General features: G+C 36.3%; 1 protein-coding gene across 3 annotated transcripts; it reads right to left on the bottom strand.

Moving 5' to 3' along the window:
* Positions 1-3,986: 3,986 nt before the first annotated feature.
* Cep15 (centrosomal protein 15) lies at positions 3,987-17,833 on the bottom strand. 3 transcript variants are annotated; one of them, XM_027951332.2, is made up of 5 exons: positions 17,701-17,833; positions 16,325-16,408; positions 14,462-14,585; positions 6,282-6,356; positions 3,987-4,380 (listed from the first exon to the last, which is right to left on the bottom strand). In XM_027951332.2, exons 2-5 carry the CDS (start codon positions 16,375-16,377, stop codon positions 4,246-4,248), a joined length of 387 nt encoding a protein of 128 aa, XP_027807133.1. In that variant the 5' UTR covers positions 16,378-16,408; positions 17,701-17,833; the 3' UTR covers positions 3,987-4,245. The 3 variants fall into 3 exon arrangements, with proteins under 3 accessions (XP_027807133.1, XP_071475320.1, XP_027807135.1); XM_071619219.1 differs by having other exon boundaries at positions 17,743-17,816; XM_027951334.2 differs by lacking the exon at positions 6,282-6,356.
* Between the last annotated feature and the right edge of the window lie 3,855 nt (positions 17,834-21,688).

Raw genomic sequence — 21,688 nt, 5'->3', positions numbered from 1 at the left:
AATAAGTGGTATTGGGAGAGAAGATAGAGACGTATACTATAAAATCTGTAATCTTCCTTTAATTTGACTGTACTGTCCCTAAAATAGTACTGTGTAAAATATTCAGAAACTTCTACATTGATACCCTAGACTCAAATGAAAAACATTTCAACCTGAACAGTGGAGGTCAAAAGACCAATTATCATAAAAAGAAACGCACTAAATCATCACTTCTCAACACAAGTGCATCTCTTGGTTTCCTCTTACTGCAACTAGATATTGATTTTTCTTTTTCCCCCTGTGGTGAGTCTAGATGCCACTTTCACAGATCTCAGTCTTTGTCTGAGAATTTGGGTTTTTAAAATTGCAAAGACTTTCAAACATTGCTATAAACTTAGGAGGGAGCAAGGAAACCTGACTCTGCCAGGCAAGATAAGGTCCGGAAGCATTCTGAGCCTCTGGCTTTGTTGGAGTCGCCTTTCCTTTTCTTGGATTTTAGCAAGGATGTAATCTTGGTTCCAGTTAGAAAGGGCGATCACAATGCCAGATGTCAAATCCACAAATCAATCCTCTTCTTAATTGCCAAAGCTTGACATGTCCCATGTTGGCCTTAGAAAACTCTAAACGAGCTTTTATTAGCAATGGGGGAATTAAATTTCCTATGTAGACAAATTAACTTCTAAATTATAACGGAAACAAACAAAAACACACGTGGGGGTGGGGCAGAGCCCCTGGTTCCAGGATGACGTTTTCTCACAGTAATCTGTCTCCTCTTTTGAGTTGCCTCCCCCTAGTCCACAGTTTTCCTCTGCACTCATTACCTGGCTACTACCTTCTCAGAAGGGTAGATTTGGATCTGAAACTCTTAAAAAGGGGGGGAAAAAAAGATCATCTTGGTTTCCTAATTAAAGTGGAAGCGGTAAAAACCAGATGACTAATTGAAGAGTGTGTTAGGACATGTAGCATATTTGGCCAATTCTTGAAAGGGGCAGAATTCCATGGGGGGGGGGAATCGACAACTTTATTTTAAATTAAAAACATTTTTTTTTTCAAAAAGGAAAAGGCTATAAATTAGAGTAAAAAGACAAATGAATACAGCAATAAAGGAAAATGGAAGAATGTATTTTGTATGTAAGCGAAATTCATGGCCGGTGCACTAAATTTTTATGCACTAGAACTTAAATGGATAGAAAACCTGGTAGCTTCCTCTGAAATTGGTGATTGCAAACCCTGGTTTTACACACACAGTTCTTGTATTCTGTGAAAAATGATAACATAATCTCTAAATAAGTTTTTTATTAAAAATAAATATGCCCACACATCCACTTTATTATTTTTTGTGGAAAAGAAGGAAAGATAGTCTAAAATAGATCTTTATCCTCATCTAAGTCTTATGCTGATCAGCTAAAACACCTGAAACTAAGCAGAGAAAAAACTGTCCATTTGACTTCAGTTCCACGGACACTGTCCCCTCACATAGACAACCAGATGTTTGTTTTCCACAATGTTAGGCATTTTTCCTCAATACTTAAAATTTATGTTTTTAAAGTTTGGAAGAAAACTGCAGCTCCTTCTGATCTTTAGCATTTTCTAGTTTAATAATTTCATAGACCAGAAGTGTCTCAGCAGAAACTGAGCTTTGAATATTTATGCATTTGCAACAATCCAAGAAAGGCTTTAAAAAATTTCTTCGAATGGCTTGCATTTTGAAAACTCCCATTTAAAAAAAAAAGGGGGGGGGGAATACAGATTCATAGTTTTCATGGAGAATGGTGGGTTGAGTAGAGTATGATAAGTACATTGATTCCATGGGGGAAGGGATAAGTAGATGAAATTTCTTTTTTCTTGATATTCCTACCAATTGTAGAAAAAATATATTTTTATATATGGTATTCCGCCCTTCTTCCCTGGAAAACAATGTTTGGAAATTCCTATGTAAAGCTAATTTGCCATTATGAGTACAAAGCCCTTTAATGGGATATCCAGGTCCCTATGGGAATTTTTTTTTTTTTTTTTATATACAGACACCATGTGGTGCAATCTGTTACCATCTACAAGGCGGGTGGGGTGGGGGAGCTCTGCAAGGGCCAAGAATAAAGTCATCTCTGGGAGTTTTTGAGTTATTAGTTAAAATGGGGGGGGGGGGAAATTGTAAAGCTGAAACCTGAAAATACCTTCCTTTCTGCCCTAAATTGCAATTCAGGGTATATTAGACTTAGATACAATGACAAAACAAAAAAAACCAGCAAGTTAATCAGTTTAGGAGAGAAAAAAAACTGAACCTTTTCTGAGATGGTTACATTGCCATTCATTTTGTATTTTAATCTAATCTACTGGTGATTTAATTTACAGATCTCAAAGGAAGTGTACGCTCAAATATTTGAGGACGTTAACGTATCCACCACTGTTTAATTTTGGAATGTGCCTACTTGCTTGACACAATATTTTACCAGCTAACAAATGTTTAGTCTTTTTTTTTTTCACTTGACTAAAGAGAAATAAGTTTCACATTGCTCCATTTCATTCACCTTCTTATGTGCATATGCTGGGGAAGATTGGATGTTAAAAAAAAAAAAAAAAACGAAAAAAAAAACACAACTTCCTCATGCTCCTTCCTACTACATCTAAATCTGTTTACCAATTCAAAGCTGCTAAAAAAACCTGCATTCTCCTGCTAAATCAACTGGATGGCTAGAAACCAAACTGTAATGTAACAGCAAAAAAATTTATCAATTTATTTTCATGACAGAACATTCTCGAGAAGGTATAAAATTGTTCTGGCCGCTATACCAGTTTTCTTATTTCTTCCTTTCTGTTTCCTTTTTTTTTTTTTAAAAAAAGGCTTTTGGCTTTTAATCTGATACTTTTTATAGTTATATAACAGTTCTAATATTTTGTGACATTTTGTATTGTGACACCATTGATGAAATTGTTATCGGACTGACACTCTGTGCTGTTTATTCCTTAATTACAACTGTTAACACTGTAGAGAAGTGTGCTAATCTGCCAGCACATATTATGAAAACAACGTTATTGTTACCCACACCAACACCCACTCAACAGGATATTTCCAAGATGGTAGTTTAAAGGAACTTAGTAGAAGGATGGACATTTCAATAGTTTTTTTTAAGTTTGTCCTATTGTCCTTTTTTTTTTTTTTAAAAAAAAAAAAACTTTACAATTTAAGTTAATTGTAATGTAGCATAGACCTTTTACTAGCAGAGGCTGCCTCTATAGTTAGAAAACTACCATTTTCTTTCTAGTGCTCAAGTACTTGGTATACTAAGAATCTCAAAGCTGCATTGGGTTGTGACCTAAAGCTTTCTGACACTTATTTTTTTTTTCCTTTACTGTCCTGGGGAGTGAACCAGTGGGGTTCTCTACCACTGCACAAGATCCCCAGCACTTTCTATTTTATATATTGAGACAGGGTCTTGCTAAGTTGCCCAGGCTGGCCTTGAACTTGTAATCTTCCTGCATCAGTTTCCTGAGTAGCTGAGATTATAGAGGTGAATCACTGCCCCTGTCTTGACTAACAATCTTTTCAGAAATAATTGAAAATAGAAGGGAGACAGAAGGACAGTTTAAAAATGAAAATATTAGGGAGGGATTATTTGTAGTCACAGGGTTGGCAATCCTTAAATAACCAAGTTAAAATCCAAAACCATTTCCAGCTCTGATGGATCTCCTTTTTCAAAACCAAGGATGAGCCTTCCTGAAACTGGCTACTTATCCACTATTTTACAATTCATTTCTTTCCATCTCCAGAATTTTGGAAGATGTGATTACCTGTGAAGCATGAAATTCTATAAATCTATCTACTGATAAGTATTATACAAAAGTAGCTAAGTGTCCCTGTTTATACGTTAAAAAAAAAAAAATTAGGCAACTACTTAATCTTCTACTTTTGTCCCCATAATAAAGTAATAAAAAGTAAAGATTCTAGAAAACTTATAACCAACCTATTTAGATGAGAGTGATGTAAATATTTAAAATAGCACACACAATGCAGATTTAGTAACTTGTTTAATAGTTCACCTTTAATATTAGTTTTTAACACTTTCAGGGGTTTGGTAGAAAGCAAATTCATGACCTTGGGATAGTAATAGATGATAACTAGAGACTTCTCAGTAAATTCTTCTGAATTCATTGTCATTTAGGAGTTAATTGAACAATATGAACCATGTTCAATTCCCAAAGTTCTTGCAATTATTGTTCTTTATTTAGCTTTATTAAATAATTAAAAAAAAACAGGATGCAAAAAAGTTATTGCTGTGTCTCATTTTGAAGGGTGTTTTCTGCTTTATTTTGATTTTCAACACCAATAGGATATGGTGCTCTTCCTAAAAGAAACTGTTCCCATTTGGGAATATATTCTTCTACCGATGCCCAGTAACGAGTCTGAAAAAAAAAATCCAAAAGTAAAAAAGCATATCAAGCAATTGAACTTGGCTCTTCATAATAGTCTAAATGTTTATTCACTTAAGTGTGTGTGTGCGTGTACACACACACACACCACACACACACACACATATATACATAGAATGAATTTCCTCTACAGAATATTTTATGTTAATTTTAGAAAAAAAAATCTGGCTACTTACTAGTGTTAATTTTCAAATTTCTCAGTAAAACCAGAGCCTGGCAGAATTACAGGTTTTAGAATTTTATTGTGATTTTACACGCCCTCTTGTGGCCAACCTTGTGATTATTGCCAGTTGTGTCATTTATGGCTATAAATCATTAAATATGTTAGCTTAATGTTCCAGATCTTTCTTATACTAAATGATACCAAAATTATTACAGTGAAGTGGTCAAACGTGAATACTTTCTTCAGAATTACATAAAATGATTTGACCTGGGATGAGATCAGGAATGGAACTCTAACTAGTATGTTACAGTCTAGGAGTCAGATGGATTGGCCCCTTAGGTATATGGGAGATATGTATCCATTCTACCTTTTACAAATCCGTGACATTTCAAATTGAAATTTGTCTTAAATTTTTTTTGTATGACCAAATACTATCAATACAGCTTAACCATTTTTTTAATACACATAGCTGGAAATTTGAGATGCTATATTTTTATTGGTTGACTCTAGTGGCGTCTCGCTTTCAAAGTTCATGTAACATTGCTGTGACTAGGAGCTGCGATGGTTTCTTAGGTAACTGTCCTAAGGAGACTAAAGAGAGCTACTGTGAAAATTCCTGCATCATAGGAGACCATTTTCTATGAGATCAACACTACCAGTCCCATTTGGGGCAGTGCATCCAATGAGTTGGATAGCACTAGGAACACATAATTATTTACACTGATCACTAAAAACGTACAGTGGCTTTGACAATTAAAAATGCTGAGGGATTCTCCATGTCTATACAATCTATGCCTGTGGTCTCAGAAGCAGCCTGACGTTTTTAAAATAAAGGGTCATCCTGCTGTGCAAGACTAGCCAAGAAAAATACCATCCAAGGCCTGTGCTTGGGAGTTTCTCTGCCATTCACGGCTGGATTAACCCCTATTGTGTGGGCCCTGTGCTTGCCAGGGTAAGGTATTGGAGAATTCAACAAAGAAAGAGACGCTTGGAGCATGACATTGTACCACAGCTTTTTCTCTCTTCGATCACTGCCTTTTCTTATTACCCTAGATGACATACAAAATTGAGGGCAAAATTCTCATCCTTTAATTTTGAGTCCATTCATATCCCCCGTTGGGCAGAAAGCAAAATTGCCATTTGAAAAGGGTTATTAAAAATACATAATAGAACCTATTCTACATGAAGTAAATTCCCATTCATCACAAACACATTCATATACCAAATATGGTTCATTTTTGCAAACATCTTCTCACTCTGCTCTTGAACTGAGCTAAATCAAACAGACAAAAGCCACACTGTCATGTATGATAATGTGTACTTAAATAGCTTTGGTTGAATTTTGGTGAAGGGACAGAACTGCTACTTCTAACAGGAAAAGCACTCTGGTTAGGCATGCTGCTGCCTTAAGGTTTACATCATGTTTTCTATGATTTAACAGGACTGTTGTTTCTAAGGGAAGAGGGGTAAAGACCTTTAAAAAAAAATTCCATTAGATTAAAAAAAAAGTTATTTTCATCAAAATCCTTTCTAATTACTCACTACCTATAAAACATGGTATTGTGGATATAAAAAGATCAATTGAACACGTCTTGCTTATTTTGATGAATAAATAAATCTGGGTAATACACACATGTAACCACTGTTTACTTTACAGTACCCTACTGATAGGGTGAGGTCTCGGTTACTTTTGTTCCCTTAAGAGTCTCACCTCAAGAGAAACCACTTCAGGCCGTGGATCTGGGTGAATCCTGGTCTGCAGAGATTTTTCTGCTGCTTCTATATCCTTTATATAGAGAGAACATTTTATCATCAAAGTGTATTTATGTAACACAAATGACACCTATCCTACCAGTATCTACACCCTAAATCTCTCACCTCAGCTCCTCTCTAGACCCACAGTTTTAACTGATGGAGGGACATTGAGGTAGGAGAACTGACTATAGCTCAATTAACCAGCTTCTACTAAAGAGTGCAGGGTTTCTGATTTTAAAATAGAAGAGGGGGGTGGTATTTTTACATTTTGCCTTTTCACTTTGAATAGCTGGTAAATGCCAGTAATTTTTGCAAAAAGAACTTCCTTTAAAAATGCTCAGAGCATTAACTTAGTTTTAAGATGACCTAAAAACAACCAGACGAATGAAATAATCAAGAATCCAGGTACAAAAACAGATACTCAAGTCCACACTGTGCTAACTTTAAAAATGATGAGTTCCAGTCTCCCCTGATGATGCAAATGGTACATTAATTAGTGGCACACATTTTGTTGGTTCAGCATTTCATCTTTAAATTTTTTATATTGATGCAAACATTTCACATATTTAAAAGAAGTTCAGTGAGGTGCCTTAGTACTTTTTGCCAAGACCTTCTTACTAAGCTATCCAGATTTTGAGGACTAGATTTCGATGTTAATTTCAATGATAAATGTTATTGCTAGGTAGTGTATTATTCAGCTGATGGCATTCAAACACTGTGCTTTAATTTGTAGTTACACTGTGCTTTAATTCGTAGCTTAACTTGTAGAAACGTGTATTTTCTCTCACAGTTGTCAAAACACCAGGATAACTAAACTTATAACCTGGTACAATTTTTTTTTTTAGCTTCATACATGCATGAAACATTTGCCCAGTTATTGTAGGATTTTGCAAGTTGTTGCTGAGACCTTTGAACTTCGTTTAAAAACACTCCCCAAATTGGCACCTATTTTTGTCTGGTGTCCACTTACTAGTTTATCAAGGTCACAGAGGCCTGGCTTCAAGGCCATGCAAATTTTGTTTCTCCTTGGAGCTTAGTGAATTGATAGAAAAGAGGAAGTTCTCTTGATCCCCTGCACGCATTGGAGCAATCTAAGTAGAGGGCTGTTGGACAGACGGAGAGAGATGGAAAAGGGCGTGGGAGTGGGGTGTGAAGAAGCCAAAGCTGAACGGGAGAAAAAAGATAGCAGATGGTAGCGGCGGGAGCAAGGAATGGGTGTGAAATGTAAAAGGGAAAAACAGGAAATTCCCTAAAGGGACTCCCCAAAGTTGCACAACCATTAGTGCACCTGCTGTCTAGAGGAAGGTGATTTGAAGGGGGGGAAAAAAACCAAAACAACATCAATTTGGGGTTTAAAAAATTGATCTATTAGCATGACTAACCCATCTCAGAGGTTTACATCTAAGATGCACACTGAAGAGTGTTTGATGCCAACACAACAGACATGGAAGCCTAACTCTTCTGTGATTATGCTCAGATTTTACAAGGTCCTGGAAAATTATTTCTTACTTTTAGAAATCCAGTCACCAAAACACAAAGAGAATAATCACACCTTCAATTGTGCCAATATTCTAAGAACAGTTTATAAAGCTATTGTTAGTTGTAGATCTAGGTGTTACTAGCACTGTAGACAGTATTATAAATGTTTTTCTTGAAGACCAGAAAATTAAGATGCTGATTATCTCTTTAGAAGAGCAGATTTGCAAACAAAAGAGCAGATATGGGCAGACGCATGTGGGCTGGGAAAGCAGGACTATGGTGAGACAGACTTTCATGTCTACCCCAAGATTACCACATCTCAGAAAAGCCTCTTTCTTATATTTAGTGATATTTTACATAGATGTTTTTTGTTCACCTCCCTCTCCCTGACCCCTCTCTCTTACCTCCTCTTTCTCTTTAGCTGGCTTCTTTTTCTTTCCTTGCTTCTAAGTGTGGGTTTCTTAAGAACTGTGATATCTGTCTTCATATTTTTACCCCATATCCTTTTAAGATTATGTCTCATCTAGTTCCAGGTATCTCTGTAGATGACTGGCCAACCTGGCATCCTAACCCTTACTTCTCAACCGAATGAAAGGAGGCTCATCTTTTTCCCACTTGAATGAGTGCTGGTGGGAATTCCTTACTCAATAAGTACTTACAAAGTCCTCTGACTTATGCCAAGAGTATATATCATTTCACTTCTACCCACACCTGTTGTGAAACTGCTTAAATGTTCTAAAAAGTGTGTGCTTCTCATGCACAAGATTCAATCCCCAGCACAGCATGCCCACATGCGTATATACACAAAGAAAGAAAAAGAAAAAAAAAATTCTAGAAGTAAGCAAGGCACAAGTTTTAAGTTGTCTGTCATTTTGAGTAGCAAGAAACCTTGTGAAATCCCATTCATCCTAGCACATGAATTACCCTTTTGTCCAGTGTATCTACAGTGTATATGCTATCTGCCTGTTAGTCACTTAGCAGTTATCTGGGTTATCAGCTTAGCTGCCACAGTATCACAGTACTTATGTTTAAGTTATCCTCATGTAGTAGCCTGCTGCCATGTCACAATGTCTGTCAGTCACTTTACTTCATCTCATCATACTGGCATTGTATCAGCTCACATAATCATAAAAAGGGTGAGTATAGTATAAGATTTTGAGAGTGAGGGAAAGAAAACATTCAGTTTTTATTATGATATACTGCTATAATTGTTCCATTATTCTTTGCTGTTGTTACTTTCTTACTGTGCCTAATTTATAGGCTGAGCTTCATAACAAGTTTTTATGTGTAGAAATAAATAGCATATATAGGATTAGGCATCATCTGCAGTTTTAGGCATCCTCTGGAGGTCTTGGAACATATGTCCCACAGGTAAGGAAGGGTCTACTATATGTAGTTATGTTGGTATTGGAAAATTCTATGGGAAATGGAATTTTAGGTTTGAGAAAAAAAAATCTATAGGTGCAAGGTTTTAAGTTAAGAAACTTGCAATCCTATAATTAAATTGGAAGTACTGATAGATGCTCTTGTATTTTATCTTTAAAAAATGATCAAATGAAGTTGCAATAAATAGTCCTAGTGCCCAAATTGAGGGCTCTAAATATACTTCCTGCCAAAAGGAGCCAAGACTCCCTGAAGCAATGACCAATTCCTGGTGTGGGCAGCAAACATACCCAGTAAGCCTAGATAGATTACTTTCTTTCAGATAATTTTATCAAAGACTATCGAGATCATGTCAAAGACATTCAGGAGCTAACTTGAAGAGGCTTCCACTTTGTAAAAGTGCCATAATTTAAGCATAAATAAGAATTTAAAAAATTGTAATTTTTTAGGTTTTCAAATTCCAGTTAAATTTAAAACAAAACAATACCTCAGTGATCACCTCTGGAGGACTGCTGTAAAAACAATATTATTTTAAAAACTAAATATAGGACTGTGGCTGTAGCTTAGTGACAGAGTGCCTGCCTAGCTGGCGTGAGGCTCTTGGTTCGATTCTCAGCACCACATAAAAATAAACAAATAAAATAAAGGCATTCTGTCCATCTACAACTTCAAAAAAATTTAAATAAAAATAACTAAATATAGGGCTGGGGGTGTAGCTTAGCATGTGTGAGACCCTGGGTTCAAAACCCAGAACTGCAAAAACAAAATACACACATGTGTGCACAAAGTCACACCATTAAAAATAGGGAAAGATCAGATACTCTGCATACCTTTTCCTATGTGAAGTGGATATCAGTGTAACCAAGTAATCGAAGAGGGAAAGATTCCCTTCATATAAATAATCAGCAATTGAATGAGAAGGAATAAAAAAAATCTGAATATCACTCTTTGCAACCTCTAACATAGCAAGGCAGTGCTCATCAATGACTGCCAAATTACAAAAGGAGAGACATCCATCCATTGTAGAAGTTTTCGTTCCCTAAACTTCAAACCTGTGTCTGCCGAGGCCCCTTGATCTGCCCTGTTGATACACTAGCCATTAGCCTCCTGTGGCTACCAAATACTTGAGAAGTGGCAAGTCTGAGTTAAGATATACTTAAGAATAAAATATACATGGAATTTTGAAGACTCAGAAAACATTTTTATAGCCAACATTTGAAATATTTTGTATATGCCTCACTAAAAACATTATTTTAGAATAATACATTTCATCTGTTTCTTGTCTTAAAAGGTGGTTAGTAGAAAACTTAAGTAACTAGCCATCCTGGGTGGCAGTTTGGTCAAAGGCCCCATTTAACTGCCAGCTGTCCTATGGACACTTCCAGATCACTCTTCAGAGGAAGCACTCATTGAATCTCTGATCTGTAGGAGTGTTTTCCTCTTCTTTCTTCCTCTGGCGTATGCTTCTGGCTTTCTCATGAGATGACATTATTTTCCACAGAACTGCCTTTCTGTGTAAAACTAACTTTTCTGGGGAGGTGATGGGGAGAAATTACAGTTTGTATTATACAAGTATTTATGGTAACAAAATCCTGTTTCTTCTGAAATTCACACTAATTATACTTATATTTCTAAAAGGCAGATAAATTCCACTTAACTAATTCTAATAGAGGAAAATATCTTAGCCTGTGTTTTCCAAGTTAACTTCAGTTTAATGACATTTATGACTAGACCCTGATTGTTTCTTCCTTATTTATATTCACAGCCGTATATTCACTAATATGGTCAGATATTAGTCGGGATTATTATGTTCCTTATTCTTTGATATTCTTGACAATTTATTTTTCCAAATGAATTTTCAGAAACTTACTGAGTTCAATGCAAAGTTTTGGAATTAAAAAAAAAATCTATAAAAAACTTTGTGACAAGTGACTTTAGAAAAACAACAGTCTCCCTAGTCGGGATTAAGGCATATGTCACCTTTTAAGCTTTCTGCTAAATCTCGTGGTGTAATAAGTAGTTTTATAGTATCATGAATAACCCTTGTTAAGAGCACATCCAAATATCTTAGAATTTTATTGTTAATGTGAATCTGATCTCTTTTCTGGTTGTATACATAGAATTGCTATTAATTTTTGTACTTTTAATCTGTTAATTTGATTCAATTCACAAAACTTAGCCTTTTAAAGTATATAACCATATAATATAAAATGCTGCTGTTGTATCTTCCTTTTCAAAAGTTAAAGGCCATTAACTTTTAATGTTTATTATATTGGTTACAAGATCTAAGAGGTCAAATGATGGATGATAATAGAAGCCATCCTTATTTGTTCCTATCGTTACAGTACAGATTTTAATGGTACCATTTTTTAAGGCGTGTGCAGTACTTTAGAAATACCTATCCTAGAGGTAACTTAACTTGTGTCTGACAAGAGGCATTAGGAATAGTTACCCTACGGTTTCCTCATGTTGAAAGAATTGGCCCAGATTAGGGTTTTTAGTGCAAGAGCCACACATCAAAGAAAGGCTTTGGATGGGGCTTTGGGCCAAATCAAGTCCATTTTTATTTATTTTGTGTCTTTAGAAAAAGTTTTAATGCTAAAAATGTTTTAAATCTTTTAGATGAGACTCTAATGTAATATCTATGTCATTTAAAGTTTCTCCTGAGAGCTAAAGTAGCTCAGTGGTGGAATGATTCCCCTCCCCTGAAAAAGTTCTCTCCCATCTCAAAATTCTGTAATTAACTCCTATTTATTATAGTGACTTATATAGTAGAGCCATGAACATTATTTCCAAAATTAAAAAAAATGGGGGAAAGCAGGATAAAGTTGTCTATATAATTATTCAAAGTATGTATTAAAAGAAAAGGGAAAAGACTACTTTTAGCAACAAGCACTATGTCTGATATAATAGGTGCTCAAACAGTGGTTACTAAAAGACTGAGAGGAAATATACAAAAGTGTACTTAAGTCCAGATGGGTAGGATGGTATGGATATATAGTGATTCATCTTTTTCTTTTAAATGTTTTTTTTTTTTTTTTTTTAAATATGAGAATATATTACTTTGGTAATCAGGGGGAAAATGCCATACCAAACTGAAGTTTCTCACAACTATAAAACCAGGTTCATTATTTTTCTTATCTACAAACACTCCTTGACTTATAATGGGATTATGTCAAAAAAATCATAATTTGAGACTACAGTGTGAAAATATATGTAAAGCACCCATCCTACTGAGCATCCTAGCTTGGCCACACAGCACACTATAGAAAATCACTTGTTTCCCTTGTGATCTTGCATGGCTGGTTGGGAGCTGCCTAGCTCTGCTGCTGCCCAGCATCCCAAGAGTAGCTTACTGCATATTGTTAGCCTGGTGTCAATTAAATTCACAACATCCTAAAGACAAAAAAGTGTAAGCTGAACTATTGTAAGTAGGGGATCATCCAAACATGACAATTTCTTAGCTTTGCTTCTTTAAAAAAACATTTTTTTTAGTTGTAGATGAACACAATACCTTTATTTGTTTATTTTTATGTGGTGCTGAGGTTCAAACCCAGTACCTCACAAGTGCTAGGCAAGTGTTCTATCACTGAGCCATAACCCCAGCCCTTAGCTTTTCTTCTTAATTCCAGTTTTTCTATTCTTGTTATCACCTTGCATCTAAATAGTAAATGAATCTTTCTTAAACACCCACTCATATGTTTCTGATATTAGTTTGTATTTTTCTTTTGCTTAGACACTGTCACTACTTTATTATCTCTACAATATTATCTCTGCATATTAAATCTCAACTTCTTTTGTCCCACAACATACATTGTTTCCTGTGAATCTGCACACTAGTTACCTTGTAGTACCATGAACATTCATAAGGCCATTTATTTTTTCTGCTCTTGGCTCTTTTTGCTAAGAATCCAATGGAATACCTTTTTTTCTGCCTATTCAAATATAAATGAAGCCTTGCTTCCTCTCTGAGACCTCTCAGAATATTCTTCCTCTCAAACATCGTTATGTACCTATTATCATATTTCATATCATTTAGTGTTTATTCACATGAAGTCTCAGAGTTCCTGATATTAGGGAGTTTATAACCTTTTATCATCAACTAAGCCTTGATGATCAACTAATTACCTTCATATCAAGAACTATGATTTACAGTTATTTCACTGTCTCCACTTTCAGCTTCTGTGCATTCATCAAATACTTGCTCATTAAAAGGACACCACTTGAGAACCAAATATCACATCATTTGCTTCAGGTAGGTAGCAATCAAGCATTCTAATTTAGTTTTTCTAACTTTTCACAGCAAATTCCAGAATACCCTATATATTTCCATTTAAAAATAAATATTGCTAACACCATTGGGCAAGTAAGACATATGGCAATATAGAATGCTTTGGTAGCACTATGGCTGTGACTTAAATTACTGTGGATCAAACTGCCAGAAGCTGAGAAGATAACTGAATTTTCCTCTTCCTTTATCCTCTAGTGAGGATAGAAGATAACTGTATCATGCCTATCGATGAAAATATTTAACAATAAAAAACTGAAAACACTGCTTTATAACTTAAATAATATAGTCTTACTACCAAATGTTTTAGTCATAGGATCTCTTGGAAGCTTGAATGGAAGCAAACTTTAGGGTTTTAATTATGGATGAAGCCACAATTCTGGAAGCAAAGTATAGCAAGCAGCCAAAAATGTTACACATATGATTTTACTCCAAATGGGCACATTGGCCAAATGGTGAGGCCCTGCGCAATCATACACTTTGACCACCTCCTCCATAACCATCAAAAGGATCTGGGAAATCTGCTATAGTAGACATGAATTTTGTGTGTTGACTGTGGTTCCAAGAGGGCAAAATCAAATTGTTCTTATTTTTATAATGCTTAATGGTTTTGAGTTGGATCTAAGCACATTACAGGTACTTTAAGGTCTTTCAGGATCTTCTTTCAAATAAAAGAAGATGGAAAATGGAAAGGGACACCTTCTGTTTCTTACTTCTTGCACAATGGAGACTTTAATATTCCTTGTGTAGTTATTGATTTTTCTGGATGTTTGAAAACATTCATTTTTCATGAATTTTTTTTTCATCTTGAAAAATGAGAACCCATATGTTATCTGTCTGATGAACATGGGTTTGAAACAAGATACTCCCCCATTAATTCTACCTATTACTCAACAAAGAGTCATATAAATGAAAATAATGAAATTCACGTAAAATGTTTTTGGAAAGGTGGGAAACATCTCTGCACTTAAGTCATGGAAGCTTACCTTTAAAAGACTAAGATTCCTTTTAAAAGCTGTCTCAGCTGCTTGCAGTTGTGATCCCTTTTCTGTGTTTTGATTTCCAAATTTATTCTGCATTTGTTGAAGTAATATTAATCTTTGTGATACTCTAGAAAAAGTGAAGAGTAGAAAGAGTGAAAAAAATTAAAAAGCAAACATTTTATTGCCTGCCCAGTATACAAAGCTCATTTCTCAATTGCATCTAATTTCAACTCAAACCTGTTTTGAAAGTCAGATATGTCATCAACTAATGGGACAGTGAGTAACTTAAGTAGTTCAATAAGTCTTAAGTCAATCTGGGTGAAATTATTTTTTATTTTCATTAACGTTCTTTATATATGCTTGTAAGTACATGCTTCTGTTTTTTAGCCTCTGGTCTTCTGAAATTATTTTAGAGTGTTGAAGATATGTTTTAATTTTTGGTGAAAATGCAAACTGTAATACATATCTATCTCCTTGTACACATAGTTATATATACCTCCCCACACACATACATTGATATAACTTGCTATATGAAACCTTCTGCTTAACACTTCAGTACCCCTGAATCTCATGTTACACATTTAGAATTGTGCTAAACTTCCATATGTTTGAAGAAGCAATAAAAATATTTTTTCCCTCTTTTTCCAAGAGAAAGATGATGGTTTGATATATGAGTGAGAGGCAGTGTGTATGTATGAATGCTGACAACAAGGTAAAACAGTACTTGAAAGAAGATGTAAAAAGTAATTAAATTCTCAAACTACTTCATTATATATAATATACTTAAAATTTTCTTGCTGCTCAAGTGCTCATTTAGTCTTAAATGATAAGAAAATATGTCAGATGATTAAAAACACATAAAAGTCTAGCCATTTTCAGATAGTTGTGGAGGTTTTCAAGAAACACCATTTCACACAGGTGTCTTAAAGGTAGAATTAAAAACTAAGGACTTTGAACAATCATTTTTTTGGGTAGTGAGTACGGAGACAGGGTTAGAAATTTATTTCAGAAAGCCAAGGAGAAGGACCTGGGTAATTAAGTAAATGAAAGTCAGAGGAGGGAGAGGACTAATATTAAATATAAGAGCAAGACTGGCTGCACAATTTGTAGGACCTGGTGCACAATGATTGAGGATTGTGATATCAGGGTATTAAACCAAGTTCAGGGCCAGTGACTGTGTAGGTCACATACCCATGAAGGCCCTCTGGTAAGAGACTTAGAGAAGCCCATGAACCCATTTTGTCCCCTCGTCTCAGATGTGGAACACCTATTAAAAACTTAAGTATAGTAAGTTTATATTTATACATAGTTATATAGTACATAATTATGTAATGATATAAATTAATATAATAATAAAAATATAGGCTCTAGACTGTGATTTTGAATCAATTTTAATGCACCTTTTCCAATTTCACTGACATATTTGCAGAGTTGAAAATTGGGGACTTACTGGGTTAAGTGTCATTGTGGAGCTAAGGGGAAGAAGAAGAGTGAATTTATCTAGATATTAGTAACAAAAGGTAAAAAAGATAGAAAAGAATTATACCTTTTAATCCTGGTTTTTCTTAAGAAACAATGAAAATTCCTTATGCCCAAATCTTTTTTTATATTTATATTTTAGTTGTAGTTGGACACAATACCTTTATTTATTTATTTTTTTCAACTTGGTGCTGAGGATCGAACCCAGGGCCTTGCACATGCTAGGTGAGTGCTCTATTGCTGGGCCACAACCCCAGCCCATGTGCAAATCTCTTAGGTGTCAGAAAATTAAAATGACACACTTTCAAAATTTTAATCTTCACTGTGTTTCGCTAATGAAATCATTATAACTTCTATGTTTGCATTATACTTTTTAAAAAAACTTACATTTCCTCATGTCTTTTAGAAAGGCGAACTTCTTGAGCGAAAAATGAAGTCATCTTTAATCAAAGCTGTGGCATAAGCTTTCTTCTAAAATAATAAAAACATTTAAAGTTACTTCTACCACATCCTCAGCTATGCAGTATTTGATTAGTATCTTAACCCATTGGTTCTTTCAGAGGAGAAATGGAAACTTAAGATATAGTAATGTATAAAATGAAAGAATTGCACTTAAATACATTTTTATTCAAGATGATTAGTTTTTCATATGCCAGATCCATCTAAGGACACTATGACTCAGGTGAATTCAAATACTTAACATTTCCCCCTGTTTTTCTTTTTTCAAACTCTAACCTTCATCAGAATTAAAAACAAGCAGCTGGTACTAAGACGAATGAACACTTTATTGTATCAACAGATAGAAAAAAAAAATCCAGTGTAAAATTCAAGGCAGGAATACCATTCCTTATTGCATGTACACACACACACACACACACACACAAACACACACATAGACAGAAAGGCAAACAAGTATGAGAACCAACTGGAAGCTCATGGTCTTTCCTTTACTGGAAGACTGCCCAGTTCTACCACGTCTCTTCCAAATAGGAAAGTATTTTTTCATGTGTAATTGTAAGGAAAAGCACAAGTTAGTACCTTCACCTTACCCTGGCCACTAAGAGCTTTCATTTTCAAGACACACTTGGTTCACCTTGGTTAAAAAGCACGGACCAGAGCAGTTAGAGCTCTAGCACAAAGCTTTCAAGAGCCCAAGCCTGAAGACACATCTGGATGGGCGTAAAACCAGAAGGTGCCTGACCTAAGGGGGGGGGGGCGGGGTAAAAGAAAGGAAAATTCCTTCCTGGAATGAGGATTTTTTTCCTTAATTAAACACTGATCATGAATTAGCTGCCTGACTGACCAACATCCAGGCAAAATCTGAACTCTTCATTCACACACAGCTTTGGCTGTAGAGCGTAGAGCGCTGAGCCCGGCGGAGGGAAGCTGGCAGCCGGCCTGCCTTCATGGGGTTTCCCTCCTAAGGCCTGGCGGTCTTTCCTCAGAACCGAGGACAGCATTCAGTCGCCCCGCTAGTGGGCCAAGGTCGAATTACAGATATTTTCCTGCTAAGGCTAATCCTCCTCGCCGCTTCTCTAGCATCATAGAAACTAGAGTTGATTGATGCAGCACTGAGGCAAGGCCGGAAAGTCGGTCCACGGCAACTTTTCCGTACCTCTACGGCGCTTCAGACAGGGCAAATCGCGCGTTTTAAACCAAAATTCGCTCAGAGTCGGCCCTTTGACACCCCCCCCCCAACTCCCCCTTCTTTCTGAAATACTCAAGAACTTTCCTCATCACCCCGGCTCTTCCCTCTTCCTCACCGGCCCTGCAGACATCTATGCGGTGGTCTGATAGTCACGCACCGACGCACCACCGTAAGGACTTCGCTCACGGAGCCCACCGACAAGCTCTTCCGGGAAAGCGCACTGCGCAGGCGCAGAGGACGGGGCGCCATCTTTATGCACGCACATGCGCTACGACGTCACCACAGCTTTATAAAAGGCGCGTGTTGCCTGAGTAGGTTAGTGACGCGTGGCTGCTTTGAGGAGAAGGTTCGTGTCTGGTAGGCAGTGCGCGGGAGGTGCCCAAACGGGTACTTAGGAACTTGGGGGTAGAAATTTCTTTTGGTGATGGCTGCGTTTCAAACTCTTTTATACTCGAATTTGCATATGTTAAAAAATACTTCAGAGGGTGGAGCTGGTTTCCTAGGAACCGCTTGTGGAGAAAAGCTCTGCAAAGTAGTCCTAAGTGTTTGAATGAACTTCCCGCAGAGTTTATTCAGCAAATACCTGTGGAGTAGCCTGAAGCACCCTACCTTGGGTGTCCCAGCCGCTGTCTGCTGTCTGTCTGTAGTTTGCAACCCCAGTATTAAATCCCTACCTTCTGGCTCCCTATCCTCTTCTTCCTACTTATGTTTCTGCCCCACACAGTAATGTTCCATATACTTGCTCTTTTGTTTATGAGCACACCCACCACTAGAATCCAAACTCCTTAAGAACTGATATTTTTGTCTCTTGGGGTGCCGTTTCCTCAGCAACTAGAACTGCTGTAGGTACTCAGAATTTTTGAGTGAATTGGTGAAATAATTCTCACTAAAGCTGTTTCATGGCTCAGGAGGAAAAGGGAAGGTATAGGCGATTGAGACTGGTCACATTATGAGCATGTAAAAATATAGCATAATGAATCCCACTGTGCAGTTCTAATGCACTAATACAAAACAATTTCCCAGAGCTCCCTGGTAGGACTGTTCCACACCCTTAACACTTAGTAAAGATGACAAATAGATTCTGGGTTCCAGGAGTGAATCAGGGCTTTTGCATGGTTACGGACATTTTATATTTTATGTGAGTAGGTAAATGAAAACTTTTCTTTAAGTCGGTAATAAGTTACATGAAACAGAATACTGAGAGACTGCGCATTAAAGCATTTGTACGTTGCTTCAGACAAACTTTGCTTTCGTCCCTGCTTTGCATAAGTTTTCATAGCAGCATGGTTGGGACAAACTGTGGTCTTTCACCTTTGAGTCCAGCTCTTTCAGAGGTCATTGTCTTAAGGAGGAATAGTTTGGAAAATTTCTTGTGACATTTAGGAAAACAGTAACCAAAAGTAATAACAGAGACTTAAAGGTTATCAAGATAGACTACTATAATTTATATTTTCTAGCATTCCATAGAAATGCTCCTCTAAAGGATTTACTTTTGTAACTCTCCTTGTGACATAGCAGTATGCTATGAAGCAGTAAGCACAGAAATGTGTACATGAGAGTATGTCTGGGAAGAGCATTGAAAACAGTGTTTTTTCATAGTTTTCACTAGTTTTGAAGGTTTTATTTCTGGTAGGGTATTTAAAAATGGAGTCTTGACAGTAAAAAGTGGGAGAAATAATTGGCGAAGGTAAGACTCCTGAGTATAGAAATGCAGACAGATAAGAAAGGCTTCAGGATGGAAAAAGAAGTGACAAACTTAGCCAGATTCAGCGATTATTTTATTTCTTTCTATTTCAAAGACTTCAAGCTATAGTAAATTCTGTTATAGTTTATATAGAACCATTTTTTTTTTTTAAAATTTTTTTGCAGTACTAAGTATTGAAACCTAGGGATGCTCCTACCCATTGAGATACATTCTCAGCCCTTGGTTTACTTTGAGAGAGGGTCTTGTTAAGTTGCCTGGGCTGTCCTTAAACTTGTTATCCTCCTGCCTCAGCCTCCTGAGTAACTGGTATTATAGCTGTGTGCCACCACACCAAGCTAGAGAAAGCCATCTTTTGTGTTTTTCTGGGTAGGTAAGTACAAAGAACATCAAGAACTTATAGCTGAAATGAAGCTGATTTTTTTTTTAACACTTTCAGGAATTTGATAAAGCAATCCAATTGCCTTTATATCTGCTTTTCTTTATTTTGATAAAATCATTAGAATTTCACCTTGCTTCATATTTGTACTCTGATCATTTGACTGTGGGAAAATATTCTACACTCAATATATCTGAAATGTTTTAAATTGGTGGATTTTAATCAGAAATAATTTATAACCAGATACCTCTTTAGAAGTTTTTGTTAGTGAACCAAGTATCAGTCTAGGTCTAGTTGTTACCTAAGAGGGGAACTTTTTTTTTTGCTGGTCATGACCCAGTTCACTTTATTAACAAGAATAACTCAGTTCCCCAGGACATGCCCCATTTTTTTTCTGGAGGATTTCAAAGTCCATGTGCTGTTTCTTTTTTTTTAATTTTTACATAGATGGAATATAATTTCTAATTTTTCTGAGTATATATATTGTAGAATCACATTGGTCATACAGTCATATACATACATACGGTAATAATGTCTGTTTTATTCTACTATTTTTCTTATCCCCACATCCCCTGCCTTCCCCTCCCTTTACTTCCCTCTATCTAATCTAAGGTAACATTATTTATTTTTTGCATTACAATTCTTAATACACATAAATACCATGCTTTTGTATTTCTGTTTATATATAAAGTATGTTGACATCCAATTCAAGTCTTCATACATGTACTTTGTATGATGACTATCGCATTCCACTGTCCTTGTTATTCCCCTACCCCTTCCCTTTCCCTCCCACCCCTCTTCCCTATCTTGAATTCATCTGTTCCTCCCATGCTTTCCCTCCCTATCCCACTATGAGTCAACCTCCCTATATCAGAGAAAACATTCGGCATTTGTTTTTTGGGGATTGGCTGTCTTCACTTAGCATTATCTTCTCCAACGCCATCCATTTTACCTGCAAATGCCATGGTTTTGTCTAAGAGGGGAACTTCTAACTCAGGGATGAAAATGAAAAATTTCATAGAAATGAAACCAGCCAAGTTTGGGGAATACACAAAGGCAAGGTTTTAACTGGGGTTCCACCTGTAGGGAGACAGCATTGAGTGGAACACAGGCTGTTTCCTCAAAAGATGTAAACTTTTGTTGTTTTGCTTGAGTTGGCTAAAATTCATTAATTTTCCACTGACTGGAGCACTTCCAAAAGATGGTGGTCTTGTGAGAGCCTTGAACATTGAACAGTCATGGTCAGTTTATCCCAGGAACTGCTGAGTTACTCTTGCAACTGGTGCCATTATCCTGTGCAAACATCCTGGCCTTATAGCTTAATCTGGGACTTACGATAGGGCTGATGAACTTTGGTTACCTGGGCTGCTGTATCTGCTGAAAAAGCCCAAGAGCTGTGTAGTAGAAAACGCAAATCAGTTTTAATATGTCTATATTGAAGGCAGTCAAAATATCTATGTGCAGACCTGAGTAGACTCTGACCCAGAGGTTAAAGTTGCAAAGGAGAGAGACACAGTATGAAGACAGAGATGTCAAGTCTTTTTATCACATTGCAGTAGCTGATCAGACATCTGCAGGTCCAAGTGAAGAATCTATTTTCTGTAAAAGCAGGCTTCGGATCCCTGAAAAGTAACATAGGAAACTTCTGTCACCATAACCTACATGTCAGAGATGTTATCTGCAACAAAACTAGTAGGACACCAATAATGTATTGCCCAGTTTTGTTAACTTTAAAAGTCACTAATTTTGTAGGTAACTAAGAACAAGTGAAGCTAGAGGTATACTTAGATTTTCCCCCTGGTAACAATTTCATCTTGTGCAAACATTGTTTTTTTTTTTTTTTTTTAAATCAGGTTCTCATGACAGGCTTGCTGAAAAGCACAAAGGTAGAGAACCCACATGCCATGCACATTGTGCTCAGGGGTTTATTTCATCATTCCAGCCTTTTGTCCCTCCATGGTGGTCCCTGACTATCTCACAATCAGATAAAACACTGCAGTAGAGAAATCATTATCACAGATG

Source organism: Marmota flaviventris, chromosome 1, assembly GCF_047511675.1.
Source record: "Marmota flaviventris isolate mMarFla1 chromosome 1, mMarFla1.hap1, whole genome shotgun sequence".
NCBI classification, from domain to species: domain Eukaryota; kingdom Metazoa; phylum Chordata; class Mammalia; order Rodentia; family Sciuridae; genus Marmota; species Marmota flaviventris.
The sequence above is the reverse complement of the archived record's forward strand: the minus strand, read 5'-3'. Positions and strand labels throughout refer to the sequence as shown.